Below are 24877 nucleotides of genomic sequence, written 5' to 3' on the forward strand. Positions count from 1 at the left end.
AAGTACGTGAAATTACCATGAATTCTTACTACCGCATTAGGTGATGGTGGCATGTAATGTTATAAATTAGGTGCAGATGGCATAGTGGGCTTTAGACACCGACGCTACTTGGTTAGGTTTAGAAAAAGATTGTGTTTTTGGTGAAAATAACTACATTTGTTACATATGTAACAAAAGTATGTTTAAAATCGTAACGTGACATAATTACGTAGGAAGTCAAAAGAAGTTCATGTTGAGACATGAACAGAAGTCTAATTGGTGAAAGTCCTGTGTTTTTGACTCATACCTATGTGGACTGTCTTGCTCTTTGTACTACCTATGGCTAGGGTGGGAATCGCCAGAGGACCCACATAGGGCTGGGCGGTATGACCTAAAATTTATATCACGGTATAAATCAAATTCCCTTCACGGTAACGGTATATATCGCGGTATAAATTTAAGTGTAAAAGTTATAATAGAAGTGTTTCTGAATGGGATTTGTAGTCCCTTAGCAAAGCTAAATTGATTAAAAAAAACAACAACAACAAAAGCAAAGATATGATGTATTTTTTAGAGCATTTATTGTGCAGAATGCAGTTATTAAAACCCAGTACTCTATGGTGCAAAATGTCCCCTGGGATCTATATCAAAAGGTAATTTCCTTCTTTTAGCAAAATCCTAAATGACTGAGTTGTGTTTTTTCCACCTGGACCTTTATGCTCTGCCATTTCTCCTCTAATCATCACGCTGTAGCCTGTGACATGCTGTTACGACACCACAACTATCACACATTCACATATGGAGTTTTTTGTGGAGCCCCTAGCGTCACATAGGTTTACATTACCAAAGGTTTATGACAAACTCTCTTGCCGAAAACCAACTCCCGTGTGCGCATGGCGAAAGAGGAGAGGGAGAGACGCTGTGCTGCTGCCAGAGGAGACACTGAATGAGTTCCCTCTGAGCGGTAAGTCGCTAAAAGAGTCTGAGAAGTCCGGGGCTGTTCCTAAGACATTAACTCACTCACTCACAAGTTCTCCAGCAACACATGTTGCACGTGCTATGGACGTGAACCAGCTCCTCTTGCTCCGCTGTCTCTGTGCTCACAGCCATTTTCACACTGAGGCAGGTGTGATGACGTCATCGACGATAGGACGGTAGAGCGCAAATCTCTACTGTGGGCCAAATTTATATCATTTCTACCGTCTACCGCATATACCGTGCAGCCCTAGACCCACAATATGATATTATCACAATACGTGGTTCATGATTCGGTATTATTGCAATATGTTGACTATTGTAATGAAATATATTGCGAAATATTGCAATTTAATACATTTCTCCAACTGCAAATTATTTGTCCAAAGGAAAACTTTTGTTAACATCAGTTTTACCTCATACAGTATAGTCTGGGGACACTCATTTTTTTAAAAGGACACACCCTCCTGGAAATGTACGCTCTCCCTTTTCTCGTCCGAAAGGAAACAAACACACAGAGAGCTTGAAAATGGATGCCGAGAGATTTAACTCCGTTTTATCAAACGTGTGCTCAGTCCACAAGATTGTGGAAGTGAGGGACTTACAGCGACTTTGTTTAAAACTTTTAACGCAGTCGGACTATGTTTACAAGCACAAGAGTTCAGCGAGCCACCGAAGGACCGCCCTGCGGATTTACTATTGGTTCTGCAACGTAGGGAGTTTTTTTAAACTCTGAAATTGTATCCGCCCATCTAAACACAAAATCAGGGAGAAAGACATCAGTCTTTAGTTAAGCAAAGCGTCTAAAGACTGAGTTGTGAGTCTACATACAGTAAGATAAAGTTTTCAGTCTGTTCATCTGACTTTAATCATTTTTATTGCAGCAAAATGTGATGCAAAGCAGACAGACTGACCAACACCATCATAAAAAGTCCAAAGTAAGTCGATGATTGGACAATTGATTTTGGTGAACTTCCTGCCAAATGCAGCTGACTGAGACCTTTGCTCACCCGACTAGGAAAAAAACCCTCAGCACCATCTAGTGGACAGAAAAATCAATTGATTTTATTATTCTTGTACCAAAAGTTGTGTTAAAATGTGTAATTGCAAAAATTAATAATGTATATAATAAAGATCGAGACTTGGCTTCTGTGTATCGATACGTTATTGCCGCGCAAAATATCATGGTACTCTGCTGTATTGATTTTTTCCCCCTACCTAAGGCATGTAACATTACCCTACTCATGTTGAGTGACATAGGTGAGCAAGGAAATCAGTGTGTCCACCACAGCAGATGGTAAAGACCCTTACTGACTTTCTAGTGGAATTGTTTCCATGGTGCCAGTACATCATTAACACATTACGTGCCACTACCATTTAATATGGTGTTTAGAGGTTGTGGTCATTTCACATATTTCTGTGAGACCAGCTTGGTTTTTAAATACCATAAGTGTTGCCGGAGTTTTGACCTTTTAAAAGAATTTCCCTCTCCCTGCACAGTAGGTGTGACCTGATATCCCTACTCTGCCTCATCAACCAAAACAACAAAATTCATCCACGGGGACCATGAATATCCAGACAAATTTCAGGGCAATTGGGACATTAAATTTCTAAATAAGAGTTTGTCATGTGGAAATTCTGGGCTGACAATGGCACTAAACAAAGGGTCAAGAGGTCAAAAAAATCATCAGGTGTCATCTTCTGGGGATCACAAATGGTGTGAGTTTTAATTCTAAGGTTATCAGTACTCTTACTCAGTGTTGGGGGGAATCTAAATTCTGAAAACTACATTAGTATTCCTGGTAGCTCTTCACAGACAGATATGAATATGAAAACCTGAATTTTTACTTTAAAATGAATAAATATTAACATGCAAATTGAAAATATGCATTTTTAGCTATTCACATGATCCTGATCAACATGGCTTACATTCCTGTCTGCCATGTGGAACTGTTATGATAGAGAGCCTGTGGCTGCTGAGTGTGTTCACCTGTGTGACTGATGCTGTTGCACAGCACATTTTATAGCATGTGCTTGTAGTTTGGTTAGTCATTCATGTGTGTGTGTGTGTGTGTGTGTGTGTGTGTGTGCGTGAGTTACTCAGTGTTATGTCACGCACCACCCACCGCCTGCATCTTATCTATTACGTCACATCACCATAGTAACCTCAGCAGTGATGATGCATTCTGCTTCAATGGATCACCAGCCACCTAAAATACTCACCAAGGTCTGTCTGTTTAAACGTTAAGTGTGTCTGCACGCATCTCACACAGATGAGTGTGTGCGTACTTTCACTGTGTTGATTCTTGCTTGCTGTGTGTGTGTGTGTGTGTGTGTGTGTGTGTGTCTGGGTCTGTGTTTGTTGGTGCTGTCTAATGGTGCACAAACTCAAATTATTGAGTAATGACAAGAGATAGAGGATTCCTGAGGAGTATGTTGAGTGTGTTTCAAACTTAAAAGTTGTTCAAAGTCTTCTATTAATGTCACACACACAACCCCACACAGAAGCATTGGCTCAGGGGAAGAGCATACAGTAAGTGGGCAAAAGGCGTCACAGCTGTATAGAAGCTTTGGCGCTGATGGAGCTTGGCAGATTTCACCCTTCAGTTCTCTTTGTAGAACAATACACACTGTAAGCAAGTGTCACAGCACAGCTGTGCATTGTGTTTGGTTGAACGTAAAATGAACATTTCTTTTGCAGCTGATATTCAAGGATCTATTCGTGGACCTCTGATTGTATCTATTCATGCAGAGGGTTTCAGTTTTATTGTCCAGGTTTTGAGATGTCTTTGATAATCAAATACAATGATGCTGAATAAAATTTTGTTTGTGATGCTCAAAGCATTGAAAAATGACTGTACATGACATCATTTAACAGCAACATCCCTCTCCAGAAACAGAGCACACCTTCAGTTGCATTTTTTTCTAATAAGAGGGGAATATCTGTTTGGGACTAAATCAAGGATTTTATCACGTCACTGATGCAAAAAAATCTTGAAACTAATATTGTCTTAAAGCAATCCTGCAATGAGATCAGTTGGGCTGGGTAGGGCTGGGCACTGTGGACAAAAAATTATATCTTGGTATTTTCAGGCTGACTGGCAATACAAGGTATATCTTGGTATTCTCTACAAAATGGACTACATGTTCAGTTTCAAGTCAAAGCACATTTGAGATGTCACAGGCACTTTTATAAAAACAGACTAAATCAGAATAAAATGCAAAGACAGGGATTTTTTTCCCTGTTTGAAACTATACAGCTGCACAACATGTAAATGAAAAATGATATAAGATAAATAGCAGGGCTGTACATTACATTTTTGCACAGAGCACTGGATCTACAGAGGTTTAAAGGTTTGCAGCACAGGACACAAAACTATGACTTGACTATAAAAGTATTAAGTTGGCCTAAATCCATTGTAGTTTGACACAAAAGGGAGTTAAAAAGTCGTTTTCCATGGCCTTTGAATAAATGAATCTAGTGCTGGGAAATTATTTAAATATTTTTGTTAATTGAGGCTTTTAGTCTTATTTACTGTATTCACAGAGCATCAACACAAAGGCCCAGGGTGGGAAAGAGCGAGAGACGCTTTGTCTGTGTTATATACTGTACGTCTTGTATAGGAAATGTCTGTGTTGGTGCTGGACATCTGTTGGCTGCATCCAGGCACTGTCTCAGTGTCACACAATAGACTACAACCACCAAGAAGAACAGAGATGTGCTGTAATCCTACTCACACACAAACTAGCTAACAAATGCTCACCTGACGCAATCAAATAGCTTTGTCTCCCACACATGCAGCGCAGCACTGTACTGCACGTGTACTATGGTCATTTCGTCCATCTCAGACTGATTTAGCATTGCACATGCAACATATAAACCGATGTCACACTAATTTACGACTAATTTACAGACAATTTAAACAGAGGGGCAGCTCTGTGTCTCTCTTAGTGTTGCTGGAGAACTTGATAGTGGATGAGTGGGGCAGAGCTGTGTAGAGAGTGTGAGAAAGGAGAGATGAACACTGTCATGGCTTATCAAAACAACGGCATTATTTAAGGCAACTTGACCCTATATCGATATAAAAGGTGCTGTCTAAATGTATATCTTGCTTGAAAATATATCGATATTTTGTACATAGTTGATGAGCCCAGCTCTAGGGCTGGGTATGGTTAAAAAAGTACAATACCTGTACTAATACCAGTACCAGAGAAGTGATACCGAAACCAAAAGACTACTTCATGTAATACCTTCCTTCCTATTTCTCTTTCTATTAAGATACCCATCATGTGAATTGAAGCATTCAATTGTGTAAAATGCCACCATATTTTAAACATTTTGGTGACAACTTGGCACAATCAACTGCCAAGTAGATCAAATTCACGATTCTCGTCTTCACCATACCATAGACAGTATGGGTTTTAGCTCCAGTAGTGGGCTAATCACATGTTGCATTATATCAAAGAACACTTGAGGTGATTGGCTACGACAAAACCGTACAAATAGTCTTTTTTAGTCTTGTCTAGTTCTAGTTCTGGGTGCAAAAAGGATCTGATGCAGGAATCATTTGATTGGGAAAGTGTTGATACTACCTGGTACTGGGGTATTTTGATCAATACCTTATTGGATATTGGGTACCAGTACCCAGCCCTACTGATCAGCAACAATTGATACAGTACATCAGTAATGTCCCAGAGGGGTTATTTGGTCAGCACAGTCAGCAGAACAAAATCTTTGCACTGTACATTTCTAAAAGTCATGATTGCATTACATTTGCATGTTTACTGTGTATCATATCAAAATATCTAAAGTGACATATTATATGAGCTGATTTTGTCATCAGAAAGTAGAGCGGATGGTGGATGGCGTCACACCAAGGTCAGACTCCTGCCAAGCTGCAGACCACTGTTCAAGACCTACAAACAACAAAGCTGCCTTTACAGCAGCCACAGGAGCCAAATATGTTATTGGGAGGTTTGTTTTAACTGTGTAATTCATTGTGTCGGAATTGGGGGGGCACTGTACTGTCACCTGGTGAGTTCAGGTATTTAGGATGTGACCTCACTATGGTCATCAGGTGTTTGGCCCGGAAGGGCAAATGGTTTTTGACCGCAATGGCGCGGAACGCTACAGTTTTGTTTGTTTGTTTGTTTTGTACTGAACGTTAATGTGTATGTAACAGATGGACTTTGCCATGCACTTGTGGAATAAATGTTACGATGATGCAACGCAAGAAGCTTCATGGACTCTGATTAGGCATTTGGATAACGAAGGTAGCGTAGCGTGTCCAGCAACAGGCGCGTCAACCCTGGTCAAATACCTCAGTAGCAAGTAGTAGACTTAGCTCCTTTAACAGCAGCTTTTAGCCCCCAACCTGTTGCTGTTTTTCCAGCTGTGATAGTGGCACTAAGAGCAGTCATTTTTTTTCCAAGAGGATTGTGCCAACAATACTGGGCAATTTAAGCCAAAACAAAACAACAAACAACTTTTCCTAACCATAACCACATGATTTTTGTGCTTAAACCAAACCACACATTAGCGTTGTTTTAACATATTGACTACATAATGATGTACAAATATAATGTATCAGTGGTTGCAGAAATATACAATGCCAACATTGATTCTGATTGGATTGAGCTTGGTAAATAGACAGCAGTTAAAATACAATAGATACTAAAAAAGTAAAGTAAATACACTGGTTAAAGGTTCTCTGTGAAGTTTTGACCTCGAGTAGAACTAAGGTGATTTTTTTTTAATGAGTCTGTCCATGTATTGTTTGTCCCATGCACATGTAGAGGCACACATGTTCAAACTGGTGACATGACATGCAGTCCTGTCTAACAGTTTCATGCCATTCCACTGATCAACAGGTGTCTGTAGAGACATGCAGATATGCAACAGCAAAAGCAGGCAAGAATAAGACCTTTCAAGACCCACATTATTGCATTACACTGGCAATGTGGCAAAAGGAAGAGGGGTAAGAGGAAAACAAAAACTTAAGTAATTTAATTGTACTGACCCTTTATAGTAACCGCCATGATTTAGGAATGGTGGGAATGCAACATTGCCATCAATGTGAAACAGAGCTCAATAAAACATAATAATCAATCAAAATATTTCGTGAGGAGGTAACAGTTCTGCTTTTTGGCTCAAGGATGGTTGTTGGGCTACACAGTTTATTAGCCTAACATGCTTCCAAGCACACATCCACCGTCCTACAACAACTACAGTCATCACTCCAGATCATCCTGTTCGTGCTCTCTGCCTTTCTATTCTTCCTTCTGCCCATGACATAGCTGTTTGCAAACATTTTTTGTCTCTGCGTTTTGATAAATATAGTCAAACTCGATGCTATTTATAGAAGCCCCAGCGTGCTCTGCACCTAAGTCGGGGCCTGTTGCATGGTGGGAAAGGAGATGGGTCGGAGGTGGGGCGCTTGAGGATACTGTGACCCAGATGACTGAGCTGGAATGATCGGCCCTGCAGTGCTCAGCGTGCTGCCGTACTAATGCTCCCGCAGGAACGTGGTGACACAAGATGCATGTCTCATCTGCCTTTGTTCTGTTGGGAGAGGGACAGTTTGGAGTATTCAGGAATGTCAGTAAACTACGGAACTGAGAACTCAGGCATCCCAGCCATTAGTCTGTTTGTGTATGTGAATGCAGGAGGGGCATCATAGCATGTATCTGTTTGAAGCATAAAAACTCACTACCTAATTGTCAGCTGTAGAAAATACAAAAAACAAAACAAAAAAACATAAGAGATTTCTGTGACAGTGTTACTGTTTTGTTACGTAAAACCAAGTTTCCTGAACACAGTGTGATACATTTGGTGTCTGCCTTGGGATAGAGCTGCCATTAATGGTTTGTCTGGTGGTTTGTTTGCAGTGATTAAGTTGTTATTGAAACTATTCTAACCCCTCCATCATCTCTGTTTCCATCTTTTCTGACTCTATTAGGATATCATGTTTCCAGCTCGGTGGTTGAGGAGGGCGCGAGGTGGGAGAGTCGTCACCTTCTACAGGAAGTGTATGACAATGAGTCAAAGCTCTACTCCGAGCCTGAAAAAAATTGCACAGAACCAGGTAAGACTCACTGTGATGTTTGGTGTGATAAATGTAAAAGAAAATGCGTCACAGGAGCAGGTGGGTCCGCTGTGAGGTTTCTGAAAGACTGAGCAGTTTAAATAACCCTATGTGTGTGTGCAAGTGAGGTAGAGGCATTGATCTCAGCATCTCTGAATACAAACACCAGTGTGGGATTTAAACATTGATTAGAGCAACCAAATGATTATGTCAAGAGGCTCCCATTACTGTATGATACATACCTACTGGGTCTAACTGTGGAGTTTAAGAACTGCACTACATCAGATTAAAAAACCCAAGAGTCCACATTCTTTCTTTATTCAATTGGGCATAATTGGGTCAGGTGGGTGCTGGCGTCCATATTATATTCTTTTGAGATGGTTATGCAGCCCAGAAAAGTGTTGTCATTTTCCATTTCTGCAAACCACAAATATGTTATATTTGTACATTATCATGTCCTAGATATATTGAAACTTTACAGTTAAACAACACTGAAGTTACTATGGGGTTAGTAACCACTTGGTTATGGTTAGGAAAAAGATCATGTTTTAGCTTAAAGTACTTTGTTTTGGTGGCACAATCACGGTTGTAAAAAAACAAACAAAAGAAAAACAACATCGGGTCACTAAAAAACACCCATGTTTGGTGGCAGAAAAGCTGCTGGAAACGTGTGATGACTCACGAAAAAACAACCAGTCAGTGTTAATTTCATTGACTAAAACTATGATGACCTTTTTTCCATGAAGAAAACGAGACGATGATGAAATCTATGTTTGTTGATGAGAGAGGATGTGCCGAAAATGTTAGTGCTGGACTATTGGACATTGCAAGCCGAGAACATCCATGATAGTAATGATCTTCTAATGCCACATGAGCGACAGGCTGGTAAAGTCTAGTAAATAGTCAGTGTCAGGATGTTTCGCTAGCCAGCAAAAACATGCACACCAGAGCAGCGTCAGCTGTTGGTGCGAGTTGTGAGCTGTAATTCAGCAGTAAATTATCACCTTTGTGTATCTGACTGTGGATGCTGGAGCTGCTGAATGGATTTGTGGAGTTGGTTAGTCATGGTGGCTGTTAGCGGTTAGCTCAGACTGCAAGCTGCTGAATGGCAGTGGAGCAAGTAGCCACCGGCTGCAAGACTTCCCAGCTGATCCCTGCAGCCCTCCACTTAGGTTTGATGCTGTTTGACTGGCAGTTAGGAGGTTCAGTTATCTGTGAATGTAGCTGTGCTGTAAGTAAACAGTCTGAACTCTCAAGTTTTCTCTGACAGAGATGAAAGTTTAGTTTTAACCCTGTGAGAGGACATGCGTTTAAACCTCCAGACTAACACGTTGCAGATTAAGAAATAATTCAGGCTTTAATTATTTTTCTGCTTCTTAACAGTGAGATGGATAAGTCAGAGTTAACAATGAACCTGGGTACAAAGCGTGGTTGTCTCAGAATTATTATTTGTGGTGTCAGAGTTTTTTAAATCATAGAGATGTTGAACTTTTCAAATGAGCAGAGACGGCTGGTATAAATGGGCTAGCAGGGCTAAGCCCTGCCTATCTTTTACAATAAAGACAAGAAAATTATTAAATTAAAGAAAATAGTTATTGAACCTTAGAACTGATAGCAGCAACAGCACTTAAATAGTCACAAAAACGCAGGATTTATCTAAATGAGCTGATTTTGTACAGCCCATACTCCTAGAATCAGCTTCCAATCATTGTTGTCACATCGTGAGTGACAGGTGTCGTGACCAGCCCCCTTGATTTACTGTCCAGTTGGGCTAAATTCATTCAGCCCAGGCCACTGACTTTTGGCCAATGACAGTGTGTGGAAGTACAGTGAGGGCCTGCCCGCTGTTACTGTAGTGGGAGAGTGAGCGTTGAGTGTTAGCATCATGCTGAATGAGGTGGATTATTTTAAATGCTGTCTATCGAGCGGGACCTCATCCAAAAATCGTTGGACTTGGTGACTTGGTGATTAACCTGTTTGCATCCCAGAAAAGCCGTCGATGTGAGCTTCTCTTCAAATGGGGCGGCAGTAGCGCAGTCCATAGGGACTCGGGTTGGGAACCGGAGGGTCGCCTGTTCGAGTCTCCGTCCGGACCAAATATGGAGCGTGGACTGGTGGCTGGAGAGGTGCCAGTTCACCTTCTGGGCACTGCCGAGGTGCCCTTGAGCAAGGCACCGAACCCCCCAACCGCTCGGCTGACGCCTGACCAAGGGCAGCCCCCTCACTCTGACATCTCTCCACTTTGTGCATGTATAAGTCCTGTTTGTGCATGTGTGTGTCTTTCGGACCTGTGTGTAATTGACAAGCAAGAGTGAAAACATTGAATTTCCCCTCAGGGGGATTAATAAAGTAAATAAACTTAAAACTTAAACTAAAATAAGGTAGGCCCAAGTAGGGCTGGGCGGTATTCGCGGTGACAGTAACTTACCGCCGTAAACAAGAGCCGCGGTACTGCTTTTGTGATTACTGTCATACGGCAGTACTCCAACTACAGCGGCAGAACGGGGCCCGACGGCCAGCCGGCCTACCTGCCTGCCTCACGCACCTCCCTCGCTACATGATGGAGGTGGCCTGTCCGACCGCACTAAACCCAGGCCCACGGGAGAAGGGGGCCCGGGACCCGCCGGCCCTCCGTCTTCCCTCTAACGTTTATACATACTCTATAACGTTTTATACACAATAATAGATGGATTAGCAACCATTTCAGAGAGAGAGAGCTTTTGGCATCAGAACATTTTTGTAGTTAGCCTCATTCTCTAGTTTTGCTGTAGTGCATTGTTGCTGTAATCTGGTACTGTATCTCGCTGTGATGTTTCTGTTACTGCAGCTGAACTATTGATCAGTATAGGCCATAGGCCTAATGCGTTAGCCCTCCCACCCAATTTCACCACGAGCCGCTACTGCAAATGATAATCACTAAGTGTGTGCTTGTATATCACCCCTTAAAGCTGTCAAACACCGCTGGAGAAATGTATGTTTGTAAGTGTACAGAAATTTTTTGTAGTTGTAGAAAAAATGTCTAAATGAAATGTAATTGAAATGACTACAGTGTGACAAAACTAATAAGCATTTTCGACTCAAGACTAAGATTAAATCAAAAATAGCTGTCAAAATTACCACTGACACCAATGGCTTGTCTTTTCTTGGTTACTAGTAGATTACAGCATAATGACTTAAGTAAATATAAACAATAAGAGAGAGCAAGAAAATGCTGCTGGTACCTGTGAATCGACACTGCAAAATATGAATTTAAAGAAGAAAAATTGAAACTATTTCAGAATCAATATTGTTAAATTGATGTTTTTGACAACCTAGATGGGCGAAAGTTTTGGGGCCAGTGTGTAAATGTGAGTAGCACATTGTGAGGTTGTGTTAATTTTCAAATGTGCAACAATTTCAGACAAAAAATATGGACTTGGTGTGCAACAGCCTCAAGTCCTGTCATCTTGTCATATGTGGTAGTGGTTATTAAATAGGGTTGGGTATTTTTTGGATTTTATCAATTTTCATTCTGATTGCAATTCTGCTTATCTGTTTAGCTTCTTATCCACTCCAAGTTTCGATTCCAATATTTTATTCTTATGAGTGTTAACTAAACACTTACACCTTGTGGTCAGCAGGCAACATTAAAAAAGGAAACCCACACTCAAAATGCTGGAACTAATTCAGCATAATAACAATGGCTTAAATGTTTGGTCAGATTTGACGTGCAACCTGACTTGGAGCCAATAAACTTCCCACATGCATTTAAATTTGCCTTGTGGTCTTTTTCCTTCTACAAAGGGAAGCCAGGCTTTTGACCGTTTCCTGCAGTCCATTCTTTGCACTGTGACTGCTACTGTGACATGCTAGGCATGCTTGCTAGCGCTCCGGCTCACTACTGTGTTTTATGTGTGACGTCAGAGATCCTGACTCCTGGCAGATGAAAATAAGTCCTGAAAGGTAGCCAGATGAGCCATGGCCTTGGAGATATATGTAGCTTTTGTTTGCGCCAATTAATTTTTTATGTCATGTTTCGGAACCGTTTTTTTTTTTTTTTTTCGTTGGTACCCAGTACTTGGCATTATGTACTCGGTTCTAAATTAGAACCAAGTTGCGGTTCCCAGCCCTATTATTAAATTTGTTGGGTTAGGTTCCTGTATGATGATAGAATTATCAGGTTTACAGAGACAGAAAAAAGTACTGTGGCAACCCATCACTTCCATTCACCTTTACACACACATAAACACACACTCTCCACTCTCAGGAGAGCTGGCTACAGAGAAACTGAGGATGAAAAATGAACAGCACTCCCTGTGATGAGGAGCTGAAGACAAACTGAGAGAGACAAAGTGAGGGGAATGTTGACATTAAGATAAAAGCTGATGAAAAACACGAACTTTTCCCAGGTAGAAATCCCCTCTGCTACCCCAGACTAACGCTGCCTGTGTCACTGTGCTTGTATCCCTGTGCGCCTGCTCATCTCTTCCTCAATGTGTACCAAAAGCTCTCTTGCCGTATGTTTGTTTTCTCTGTGGGCTTGTCAGTGTGTGTGTGTTTTCCCCGTGGCGCGGAGTGTGCGTTTTCCATGTGGAATCCTGGGGCTTTACAAGGCTGACGTCCTGCCAAGCATTTTCTTGATCTCATTGTAAACATACCGCCCCCATCTAATGCCTGCATGCACACACACACACACACACACACACACACACACACACGCAAGCACGCATGAACACGCGCTCCTCCTGCTTGCAGTGTGGGGCACGGAGACACTGGATTCTGTGATCTGACTGAATTTGTATGGACGAGTTATATTTAGACAGCACATAGTTTATAGCCTGTTTCTGTTTAATTATGCTTTGTCTCCTGTAACACTAATTATCTTAATAGGGATTATTCCTGCTTTCCTGCACTAAAAGGGGCCTTCGCAACGTGCTCCTTACGCCTCACTCGCTCTCTCTCTGTCTCTGCCGCTCCGTTATCATCTGTTTAGCTTTCTCGTCCCCCCGGAGCACTCGCTGTCTCCTGCTTCTTCTTTGTGTTTTTCCTTCTCTCTCTCTCTCTCTGGTGTCTTTTTTTTTTTTTTTACATACACAATCATCAGTTGAATTTCAAGTCATGGAGCATTCTTGTCATGCACAGGAAAAGATACTGCATGCACATGCATGGTGACACAGCATGGTGACACAGCACATGCACACAGTGAGGAGATGCATGCATGAGTATCTTTGTGCATGCAGCTGATGTGATAACGTGCACGCACATATCCAGCTAAACAAATACTTGATCTTATGTGGAGAATCTAAGGCTGTTAATTGGATTTGTTTTATTTGTTTAACTTCCTGTAAGATTATCATCTTACCCAAATTGAATTGATTGAGTTGAATGATGTTGCATGTTTGTGGTCGAATTACAGGACAAACAAGTCAACTTATTTCAACCTCCTGCCAAAGAAAAATCTGAAATGGAGGATTTGATAAGGTGAGGCTGACAGTTCTGTCAGTGTGCAGTCTCTTCCTTTGTAAGAGAGATAAGGAGAGAATTATAAGGGAATAAGGGAGTAGGATATTTGCTGGCATGGGCTCTGTTGGGAAAATAAAATTCAGTTCATCTTGAGCTTTTCACAGCAACAGTTTAGGAGAAATAGCCCAGGTCCTATTTTTAGTGGCATTCGCTTGACAGCCCCTCTGCAAATACGCAACAATGGAGCTCGGACACGTGACAGCAAATTCCCCAAAATAACGTTGCTCCTTCTGCTTTTGGCTCAGGCCAGCTGGGGTCTGTGCGGCTCCGTCAAGTGAGCAAATCAATTGAACTGTGCTGAGCTGGATTCAGTTCAACAGAGATGATGTTGTTTGTGGGCGTTACATGTGCATCATGAGGTAGGCTTGAGAGAATATGCTGATGTTTAATCATCATCACCATGGGTCAGAAATGTAAAATATATATTCAGGTTCTGATATTAAGTTTATCTAGTATTATTAGATTAAACATGCCTTACTGTCTTTTTTTGAGTTTATTATGTCATCATTTGGTCTCTTGAAACTCCACCGTGTGAAACTCAACGAATTCATACAGTAATTATTTGAGAAACATTTTCTTCCCATGACCCATATTCAGGAAGTTTTGTCTAATTTGAGTTCCCAGCTTTTACGAGAAGTTTATACAGAGACATGTCAGGATCCATATTTTAAAATGTCTGCACCTTGACAATCTTGCCTTGTTGCATTTTGTGTTTTGGTGATCGCTATAAAAATGTTCTAAACTTGAAAGTTCATTCTTGAGCTTGGGAAGTGTTTGACAAAATATACACCAGTTGAAGGTGTTTTCTACTTTCATGTACTCACCTTTTCATCAATGGATTGATTTCCTTTCACGCAAATGTCCATCGTTCTAAACTCCTGGGGCCGTACTCACAAAACTTCCTGGCACAAAGGGTTGCTCCCTGTGACAAAATTCACAACATTCTTACAATTTTAAGGTTTTCCAAGAATTGCTCGACGAAACCCTGGTAAAGATAAAAGTTATTCAGAAAGCATCTTGGCCCTTAAGAACTCCTAAGGTGAAAAACTGTTGAGGCTCAGACACACCAAACCGGCTTCAGAGAACTAGCAACGATGACCCTGCTGTGTTGCCTGATGTTGTCGTGTCTCAGTCAAAAAGCTGCACATGAACACACCATAAGGACTACACCCGACGGCCAATCAGCACGTACGCTATGCATCTGTACGAGAGGAAATAACTCTTCACACCAGCCGACGGTGGTAGTCTGTTATCGTCATTCAAAGAGGGAAACCGAAAAACCATTTTGACGCTAGTCAGTTACTGTAGCACATTAACAACATAATCCAGTATTGAAAAAACAAAACATATTTACTGTGTGCTGGTGGACAACAACACAAACAATCACAAAATGTTTTCGCTAAAGAGATCAATGGCTAAAAAACAAATCTTACCTTATATAACAGGTTTGTTTGGATCTCACTCCCTCTTGACTTTCTAGTCTTCTGACCAATCAAATCGCTTTTCCACCACACACCACAAGTCACTTTCACCCGTTCACACATACATTCACACACTGGTGGCCGAGGCTGCAATACAGGGTGCCGCCTGCTACTTAGTAACCATTTACTTGCACTCACACACTGATGGAACAGCCATCGGGAACACTTTGGGGTTCAAAGAGCCGCTGATCTTATGATTAGTGGACGACCGGCTTTACCTCCTGAGCCACAGCATTTCATTAAAACAAACTTAGCAGGAACTTTCAGCCCCCTCCCTTTCCAGCTTAGCTCCCTCAAACCAGCTGACACCCTTGTTGGTTTCTGTAGTGAAATAAGGAGGCATCATGTATTTCTCAGGTCAGCTTCATGAATCAGCCATTCTTCACCTATTGTAGCACTTTCAAAGCGAGCAACAGGTAGCCTATAAATAGAAACAGGCTGTCTGACAAAAGTTCAACTCTAAATGACACACCACATCACCTGCAGCCACTTAGGACACCTCTTCTGTTGGCTTAAAATCCAAAATGTTGCCATATTGGTGTAGTTTTAGTTTTTTTTAAGGGACTCTATCATGTCTACTTTGTCACCTGAAAACACATGAACCTACAAGTAAACAACCACCACGTGTGCAGCTCTGCCTCTCCCACCTCTACTGAAATCTCCTTCATGTTGCCGGTCTGGGCTCACAGCCTGTCAGACACTGTTGTCTGTGAATCCATTTATAAGCAAAAAGTAAAAGTTAAAGTTGGATTCAGTGCCGTGATGCTGTCAGCACAGGTTAATGATATAAGCTACTTTTTCATTTGCAAGAATGTGTCATAATGATGAGAGTCAGTTCAGCTGGTACACCAGACCAGAACGTCAAAACTGGGAATCGACGAACTCTATCACAGGTGCCTGCAGCATTAGATTGACAGTGTGTAGGACGGCACAACACACAAGCAGCACTGAGCGCTAAACAAAACAAAAACACAATGGGAGACCAGCAGATTAGAAAATGTCAGCACTACCTGTGCAAGTGAAGAGTAACACTGACAGCTTTACCAGACACATTTGCAAAGCAGTCAGTGTCTGGGGTTAAACTCTTGCTCTCAGTGCTCACAGCAGCAGATGCACAACTGAGAAAAGTCTCCTCTTATCAGCTGGAGAAGATGCTCCTTTGCATTCCTATGGCAGCAACTGTCTCTGCAGCACTCTGTTTGTGCTGTAATTGGTTGGATCAATGGCACTTACTTCCTCCTCTCATCTCGCCACACAAAGTATACAGACAGCGCAGACGCATACTCGTACACAGAAGAGCTAATGTACACAGACAGGCTTCGACAGGCGCACACCCCGCAGGAAATTCATATACAAACACACAAACATAGACACACACACACACGTAGATGAAGCAAACAACTGTGTATACATTTTTTTTTCCAGCTCGTGTCTGGCATGGCTGCAACTTTTTTGTCATTTTCCATCCTTCTAAGGTCAAATACCAACACACACACATTCAGCTATGATTACGCATTATAACAGTGGAGTGTGTTGGATTAGAGATAATCGTGTTTACAATTGCTGGCTTTCTCCTCTCTGCAAACTACAACCTCTGCCTCATTAAAATGTGTGTATATGTTTGTCTGTGTGTGTGTGTGTGTGTGTGTGTGTCAGGGTAGCAATGACCTCTGTGTCTGTCTTTTTCCTCTGACATATCTATTCTCATCTAATTCAATCACGCTCCATCATAAAAGACAGCAGAGATAGATTTGGATGTCTGAAGAGATCGTGGTCCAGCAGAATTGTGATCTGCCTTATCAGTTACACTTTAGCTCACATTTCTGTCTGTCAAGTCTTAATCAACCCTATAAACTACAGGACATCATCTCTCTCTTCCCTCTGCCCACTTTATTAATTACAGTAAGAACTAAAAACAAGTTTCCAAGTTTCAAAAGAGTTTCCAGACAGTTGAGCTCTCTTGAAAACAACAAACAAACTAAAAAACAGAAAATATTGCGAAGTGTACAGTATGTCAGATGATGTTATTGTGTGCACTGTTAATATGTATGTCATCTAAGCAATCCAATTCACTTGAGGTTAATCCACTCAGTATTAGGGCTGTCACAGTAACTACTTTTGTTGGTCAATATATTGTCCCAGAAATAATTGCAAATAACAATGTTATTGTTATTTTGGGAGCATTTTATGTCACTGATTTTAAGAATGTTTAGACATTGGAATTGGACTTTTATACTTAAGTCAGGACCACTTTGGTCAAAGAAAACTTTGTTTCTATTTGCAGTATTATATTTGGCGGTATGGCTCTGTTCTGGTGCCTTTCTGCCTTTCCTCGGCCTACGCAGAAAGCGTAGGGCAGAGAGGGCACACCTCTCCACCCTTCCACAAGCTTATGTGGAAAGCCATAAGGCAAAGAGAGCACACCTTTCTGCCCTTCCATGCGCAAACAAGGAAAGCCTGAGGCAGAGAGAGCACACCTCTCTGCCCCTCCATGAAAAGCCTAAGGCAGGGAGAGCAGTAGCAAAGACCCCCAAGGAAAAGTAAAACTGGTTACCTCCATAATCTGGCCAGTGTGCTGCACTCAGCTCCTGGTTGTGGATGGCCTTGGAGCTTAAAACTTTGCTGGTGAATTTGTGGAGTGAATGAGTTGTTAGAGGGTAAAACTATAAATAATGGACTTCTTGGCTCTTTGCTAGGGGTCAGTTATCCATGAAATTTGCCGTAAAAAGTCAGTCCATAGAGGATCAATCCCTATGTTTCTGGTGACAATCTTACCTTTTCTGCCGCACCACCATCAGACAAAACGCTTTTACTTTTACCTAACAAATATCACACTCTGATCATCACGTTGCCATGCAAGTCACAGAACACAGTCATCTCTATGTGTTTTCTTCATGCATTACCCCAAGGCCAGACCTAAGAGCTTTCATTAAGTCTAGTGCAGCAAAATCATACCACCTCCAAATACAGAGTGTTTTTAGGGTGCATATCCACATGTAATTTTGGCATACAATATACAAAATATGTGGCTAATACACAAAAATAGATATAAACTACCATCATACCTAGAAATTGGAAGTACACCCACAACCAGTTTGTATGTGCATGTAAGATGTCTCATAATCTAACTGGCATAGAGTGTAAGGACATTTTCTAAGCACATTTCTGCTCCTGAGGGACTAAACCTTATGATTGTAAGGCCCCTATGGCATCACCCACAGACATTTTTGTCCCCCTTACTGGTTAGGCTCTAAGAATAGCTATAGCTTACTTCAGACATTAGAACTTTATTTCCGAGTCAGTACTGTCAGTGCTGTGTGTCCTGCTGCGGTTTTCTCCAAAGTCAAATGCTTTGTAAATTCTTTTAAGAACACATGAGAAACTGCTGCCTTCACTCGCAGCATGATAAACAGCATGTGTACTGCAGGTTTTCCTAACATGCGGCTAATTATCTGCTTAATGGGACTATTTTCCCTTTTTCCATTACTGCACACTGAGGCAAAATGAACCTTAAAGACAGAGCGAGAGTCTATTTAGAGACCGTTTAGAATGGAGGCTGCTAAAAATTACTTAAACTGTGTCTCTGAAAACACTCAAAGTCTTGCGGTTACAGTGAAGGAACCTGATTTTTAAGAATTTAAAATCTTCATTTACTGCTCACTATAGAGTAAACTACTGAATGTCTGTTATATATGGAGTAGTGAATGAATCAATGGGGGAGAGATTAAGGACACAGCCATGATCATTGTAAGGATGTTAACATGCTGGCTTTAGGATTTAGCTATAACGTGTTAGCGTGGCTGTGACTGTGACAAAACATCAGGGGTTACAAAAATTACTATGAATGGTCTAATGTATTCCTAATAGTTGAATAATAGATCACAATTGTCTATATCAAATTTCATATCAGTGTTTATTTTGATCATTTTCCAACTTATACAACTCAAATACACACACAAAAATATATATAAACAAACAGATAAATTCAATAATTGATTAATATTAATGATTATTATAATGGTAATAATAAGTACAATCGTTTATCATTAAATATTTCTTAAATATATTAGGTGTATTACACATTTTCATGACGTTTTCAAAACTATACCACAAATAAACTTCTTACAGGGAATTTATACTTCTGCATTGAATTGACGCCATAGCTACAGCCTGAAGTGCACCTCCCCGAACTGTAACTACTCGTCGTGGTGACGCAGACCTCCTTTCTGTTTCTGTATACTTTTCCTCAGTGGAAACAAAGCTTTTATTTACTTTTATCTCACAGATAAGAAACAATAAATCGTGAAGACCGTAAAGCCTCCAGTGAAAAGCTTTTTAAGGCTTGTGTGTAATTTATCATTGAGGTATTTCTACTTTGGGATTTAACTAGGCTGTAAAATGCCATAGGCTGGCGTTATAACGTTAGCATTTTTTATTTCTATTTTGCAAAACGTGTTTAGTATGACAGCTGTTTTGTCGGTGAATCTTGTGAGTTATAATGGAGCCAAATTGTGTGCCGTTACCTTTGTTAAAGGATAACTTCGGTATTTTTCAACCTGGGCTCTATTTCCCCATGTGTATGTGTGCGTATGATTCATGGGTACCACTCATTCTAAAATTGGTTCAGTATTGAGGCACGAAATGAGCTAAAATGGTAACGGGGGCAAATGTGTCCCGTATAAAAGTGCTTTTTTTCGCCACTGACCAGTTCAGATCGCCAGTGCTATCTCTGTAGATAGCATATTGTAGCAGCCCTGGGGCAGTGGTGAGTGTGAATGAGTGGAGTCAGCTGTCAGTCAGTGTTGGAGCAGAGAGGCGGAGGGCGGCCCCGCTGGGTACTGTAAGTGAGTATTAGAGTCCTGCGCTGGAGCCCGAGACCCGAGGGGCCCGACGGCCCGATGGCCCGACAGCCCGAGGGCCGGGCTTCGAGCCAATAACCACATCATTTCCTCGGACACGGGCCGGGCTCGGGCTTTTTTTTTAACCTGCCAATTAGAGAGGTGTGTGTTTGTGTTTATCCGATTTAAATGGCAACATTTGAACGCAGCAGCCGCTGTGCCTCTCCCTCTCCGCTGCATGTCACTCATCATATTGTAGCGTCCACCAGGACGTGTGGAAGGATGACGCAGTTATTCGGCAAACCACCGTTTGTTACTGAACAGTACAGGTTACTGTTGGCCGTAACCACGCCAAAACAACCACAAAACAAGGACTTAGCTGTAATGTTAACTCGAGCCATGCACTGCTGCTCTCTCCTCCAGCTCGCTCCACACACACACACAAACACGCGCACTCACACAGCCCTCATCCTCGTCACTCTCGCACCCCGCTCACAGAACACTGACGTTACAACAGAACATTCACTGCAGGGTCGCTACAATATTTTACTGATCCCATTCATAAACACTGTGATAAGGTTTGTTTTGTTCATGTTTGTAGCTTAGGCTTGGATAGACGTGTTTATTTGTTAATAGACCTGCCACCTACAATTTGCAATATCAGGCACTGCAGTTGCATCGCACACAGTCACTTCAGAAAAGAAAATAATCAATTAAACAGCCCCGAAAATGCTTCAAACACTTTTCTAAATAATCTTAATATTGAAAGGAAACGAAATATACCCACTTATGCCATTAAAAGTGCTTAGACAAGGTCGGAGGTCTATAACTGCACATATAGACCTCCGACCTTATCTGGGTATATTTCGTTTCTGCAACAGTGCGCAGCAACAGTTGACAATTCTCACTAAATAGGAGAATACAGTCATTAAGTTAAATAAATTCATATTTAACTTTATCCTTTCAATCAAAATATAATGAATATAGCTTAATACCATGCTAGAAACCCCAATTAAACTATTTTAATGTCTGCAACATTAACAGCCTACATGTTGTTATATTAAAAAAAAAAGTCAGGCTTTTTTTTCGGGTTCGGGCATGAGAATTCTGAAAACCTGTCGCGTTCACCCCCTCGGGCCAGGGCCGGGCCCGGGCCCGGGCCCAGATAACAGGCCCGTGCAGGGCACTAGTGAGTATGTGTGTATGAAGTGTGTGTGTTACGCTAGAAGAGTCAGAGGACAGAGTGCTACCCCCTGGAGTGTTACTGGAGTTTTTGGAGCGCTCAGGATGTCGCGCAACACCCCGTACAGCTTTCATAGGCTGCCTTTGTCGGACGGCGAGATGCTGAAGTTGTGGCTAGTTGTGCTACAAATGGATGCTAACACTCCTGTCAAGACACTGCGCCTTGCAGACCATCGGGTCTGCAGTGCTCACTTCTCCCAAGATGACTACTGCCAGCCGAAGAAGAGAAGACATCCAATCCCGAAACACCTCTTCCTCAAGAAAACGGCTGTCCCACGAGTAGAGAGAGCTACAGACACAGTGGAGCAAAGCTCGTGACATCACACAGCCCAGAGGTAAGGGAAAGGCTAATATGCTATTTACAGAGATAGCACTGGCGATCTGAATCGGTCAGTGGCGAAAAAACACACGCTTCATACACACATACTCACAGTACCCAGCGGGGCAACCCTCCCCCTCTCTGCTCCAAAACTGACTGACAGCTGACTCCACTCATAGCACTCATAGCACTGGTGATCTGAACCGGTCAGTGGCGAAAAAAAGCACTTTTAATGCGCAAACATATACGGGACGCATTTGCCCCCATTACCGTTTTAGCTCGTTTCGCGGCTCCGGTTGCATCCGCCTCCCTCAATACTGAACCAATTTTAGAACGAGTGGTACCCATGAATCATACGCACACATACACATGGGGAAATAGAGCCCAGGTTGAAAAATACTTAAGTTGTCCTTTAAATGTTGCTGTTGTCCCTGGTTTTATATGAGGAGATGAAAAGATCGTTAGTTGCTAGGCTAATTTATACAATGTAAAATGCCATAGGCTTGTGCTAATTACGTTAGCATGTTATATTTGTGGGGAAAATGTGTCGGGTGTAACACAAGTACTTTGTCTGTGAATTCTGTGAGTTATGGTGAAGCCAATTTGTGTACCTCCGTTTGAAATTGTCTCTATTAAGCCATATTTAATGTGTGTTTTGAATCAACTAAAGTTTACAGCACTTCACAGAAACCTCCGCTGTCAACTAGCGTTTTGGAGGTGTAACTGCAGAGTGACACAAACACACCACCGCACAAGTAAAAATCCTCACAATGGCGTAGGCGACCTGTGTAGGCTATGTGCGTAGGGTCTATGCACAACCATAAATCCGCTTTTAGGCTGTTATATATCTTTGTTTTAAAATTATTCTCATCTCTGTTTTTGTAAACATAAAAATCTATCTCAGTTCATCCTGACTCACTCTAATTTGGAGCAACTAGATATAATCAGGAGGCGTTTTATTTCTTTCTTCCTCTGCGCCAGTGATAGCCGTGGACAGAGGCATTATGTTTTCGAGTTCTGTCTGTCCGATGGTCCAGTACTTGTGAACGCAATATCCCAAGAACACCTTAAGGGAATTTCTTCCAAAGTTTCACAAACGTTCACTTGGACTCAATGATGAACTGGTTAGATTTTGGTGATCAAATGTCAAAGGTCAAGGTCACTGAGACCTTGTTTGTCTTGTTCTTAAGAAAACGATATCTCAGCAACACCTTGAGGGAATTTCTTCACATTTGGCGCAAATGTCCTCTTGGACTCAGCTATGAACTTTGGTCAAAGTTCAAGATCACTGTGACCTGTCTGTCTTATATTCTCATGAACACAAAATCTCTGAGGGCCTTGAAAGAATTTCCTCGAATTTATATATATATATATATATATATATATATATATATATATATATATGTATATATATGTATATATATATATATATATATATATATATATATGTATATATATGTATATATATATATATATATATATATATATATATATATATGTATATGTATATGTACATATATATATATTTATTACACGGCTCTATTAAATGCTGTATTCTGATTGGTCAGTAGCGGCATTCTGCGGTCTGATATTACTGTGTAATGACCGCTGCTAGTAGCAACGGTCATTACACACAGTTGCTATGTAGCCCAGCGTTGCTAGGGATGCTGCCCTGCAACACTGCAGCTGTCAAACAACTTCCGAGGGAAAAAACAAACAGAAGTGGCTGATTTTAACGGATGCCGCTGAAGAAAAAGAATACCTACGGGCTTTCTCTGCCAAAAACAAAAGAAGACGGATTTGAATACACACTCGGCAGTCATGCTTAATGACATTTTACGCGAGTTTTATGCCTCGGTTCAGTCCACTAAGCCTGGGTGAGTACAAAACTTTCACCAAAAGTTGTCGAATCCGGTCGGTTTTAATGCACTTCGCAGAGGCAGACAACATTATTTATTTAACTGATAATTAGCCGTGTAATAAGCGGGATAATGTATAATGAGCCGGTGAATACTGGGAAAATAACTCCCGACAGGGGAATAGAGTATTCACCGGCTCATTATACATTATCCCTTACATATATATATATAGATATATATATAGATATATATATATATAGATATATATATATATATATGTGTGTGTGTGTATATATGTATATATGTATATAATTTGGATTGAGGATGTCTTTAGTTTTGTGGACTTCGACATTTTTGTCAGCATGATTTATTTGTTGTTTTCAGTACAGTTTGTCTGTTTGGTCTATAACAACTTCCAGGAATGTATTTTCATAAATGCTCTCTCTTTTAACATCATCTACCATGATTTGCACTGAATTGTTGATTTTTGATATCCCAATATTGTAAATTTCATTTTAATGACAACTTGTTAATATCAAACTTTTGTTTTAAAGATTTCAATTCTGTTTGCACTGCGTCCAGAGGCTGCTCAAAATCTTTACGGGAACAAAATAAATTTGTATCTTTTGCAAATTAAACAAACCTTGTAATTCTGGACACTTTGCAAATATCAACAATGTACAATACAAACAACTTTGGACCTAGCACTGAACCTTGTGAAACCCCACATATGACCCTCAGCAAGCCAGATCTATCATTGTTTAATTGCACATATTGATATCTTTCATCAAGATAGTTTTCTGTTAGCTATCATGACATCTTTGGATCAAAGTTTTGGGTGGATGGTCACCATCCTGTAGCTCTGCAGCCAGTGGAAAGACAAAGTGGAACTGTGTTCTCCTTCAGTTATCTAACTTTGGCAGCCAATGTTGGATCAGTTCTGATTAGTCATATTGCAACATATCCATCATATCAGAGGTGGACAATGCTGATTGGAGCCAACTGGATTTTTAATGAACCGCAAATTTATATAGCCGCAACAACATCCACAGCTACACTGCTGAAGGATCAAACCTCTGCAGTCAGATTTATATAGACATATAGCCCATCCTTGGTCCAGGCTAGCTGTCATGTGGCCTGTGGTGCTTGGTAGGGCAGGAGAACAAACAGGTTGTGAAAGGCAGGCAGGTCATGTATCCCCATGTGTGTGGAGCCCTGGGGATCCAGCCCTAAACACAGACCAAGGCAGGAGAGAGGGCACAATGCCAGCTCCATGTAGGGAATGAAGCTTGTGTGCTGACATGGGGACGATTACATGTAGTCGCCCCCCATATGAGTGTATATGTATTTGTACCTCTGCGCGTGTGTGTATGATTATATGACTGTGTTTACCAAGCCATTCCCTCCTTGCCCGGGGTCCATCTGTCACTCCAAGAAAGCTCACTAGGCATGTCAGAGACTGCGGGCCAGCTGGGAGGATGTGTGTGTGTTTATGTGTGTGTATGTGATGGGGGTGGAGGATGGGGGGTTATCTCTGTCACTTCATATTGCATCATTTCCTGTTAAGGAATCCCATCAGCACGAAATAATCCAAAGT

The 24877-nt window shown here is 41.3% G+C and overlaps 1 protein-coding gene across 1 annotated transcript in view; it reads left to right on the forward strand.

Annotated features, from left to right (window-relative positions):
* Nucleotides 1-24877, forward strand: part of slc24a3 (solute carrier family 24 member 3) — a 152680-nt gene that overhangs the window by 51985 nt on the left and 75818 nt on the right. The window contains exon 2 of the mRNA XM_033613480.2: nucleotides 7914-8039. Within this exon, the coding sequence (XP_033469371.1) occupies nucleotides 7914-8039 (126 nt within the window). The remainder of the gene's footprint in view (nucleotides 1-7913; nucleotides 8040-24877) is intronic.

Source organism: Epinephelus lanceolatus, chromosome 17, assembly GCF_041903045.1.
Source record: "Epinephelus lanceolatus isolate andai-2023 chromosome 17, ASM4190304v1, whole genome shotgun sequence".
Classification (NCBI taxonomy): domain Eukaryota; kingdom Metazoa; phylum Chordata; class Actinopteri; order Perciformes; family Serranidae; genus Epinephelus; species Epinephelus lanceolatus.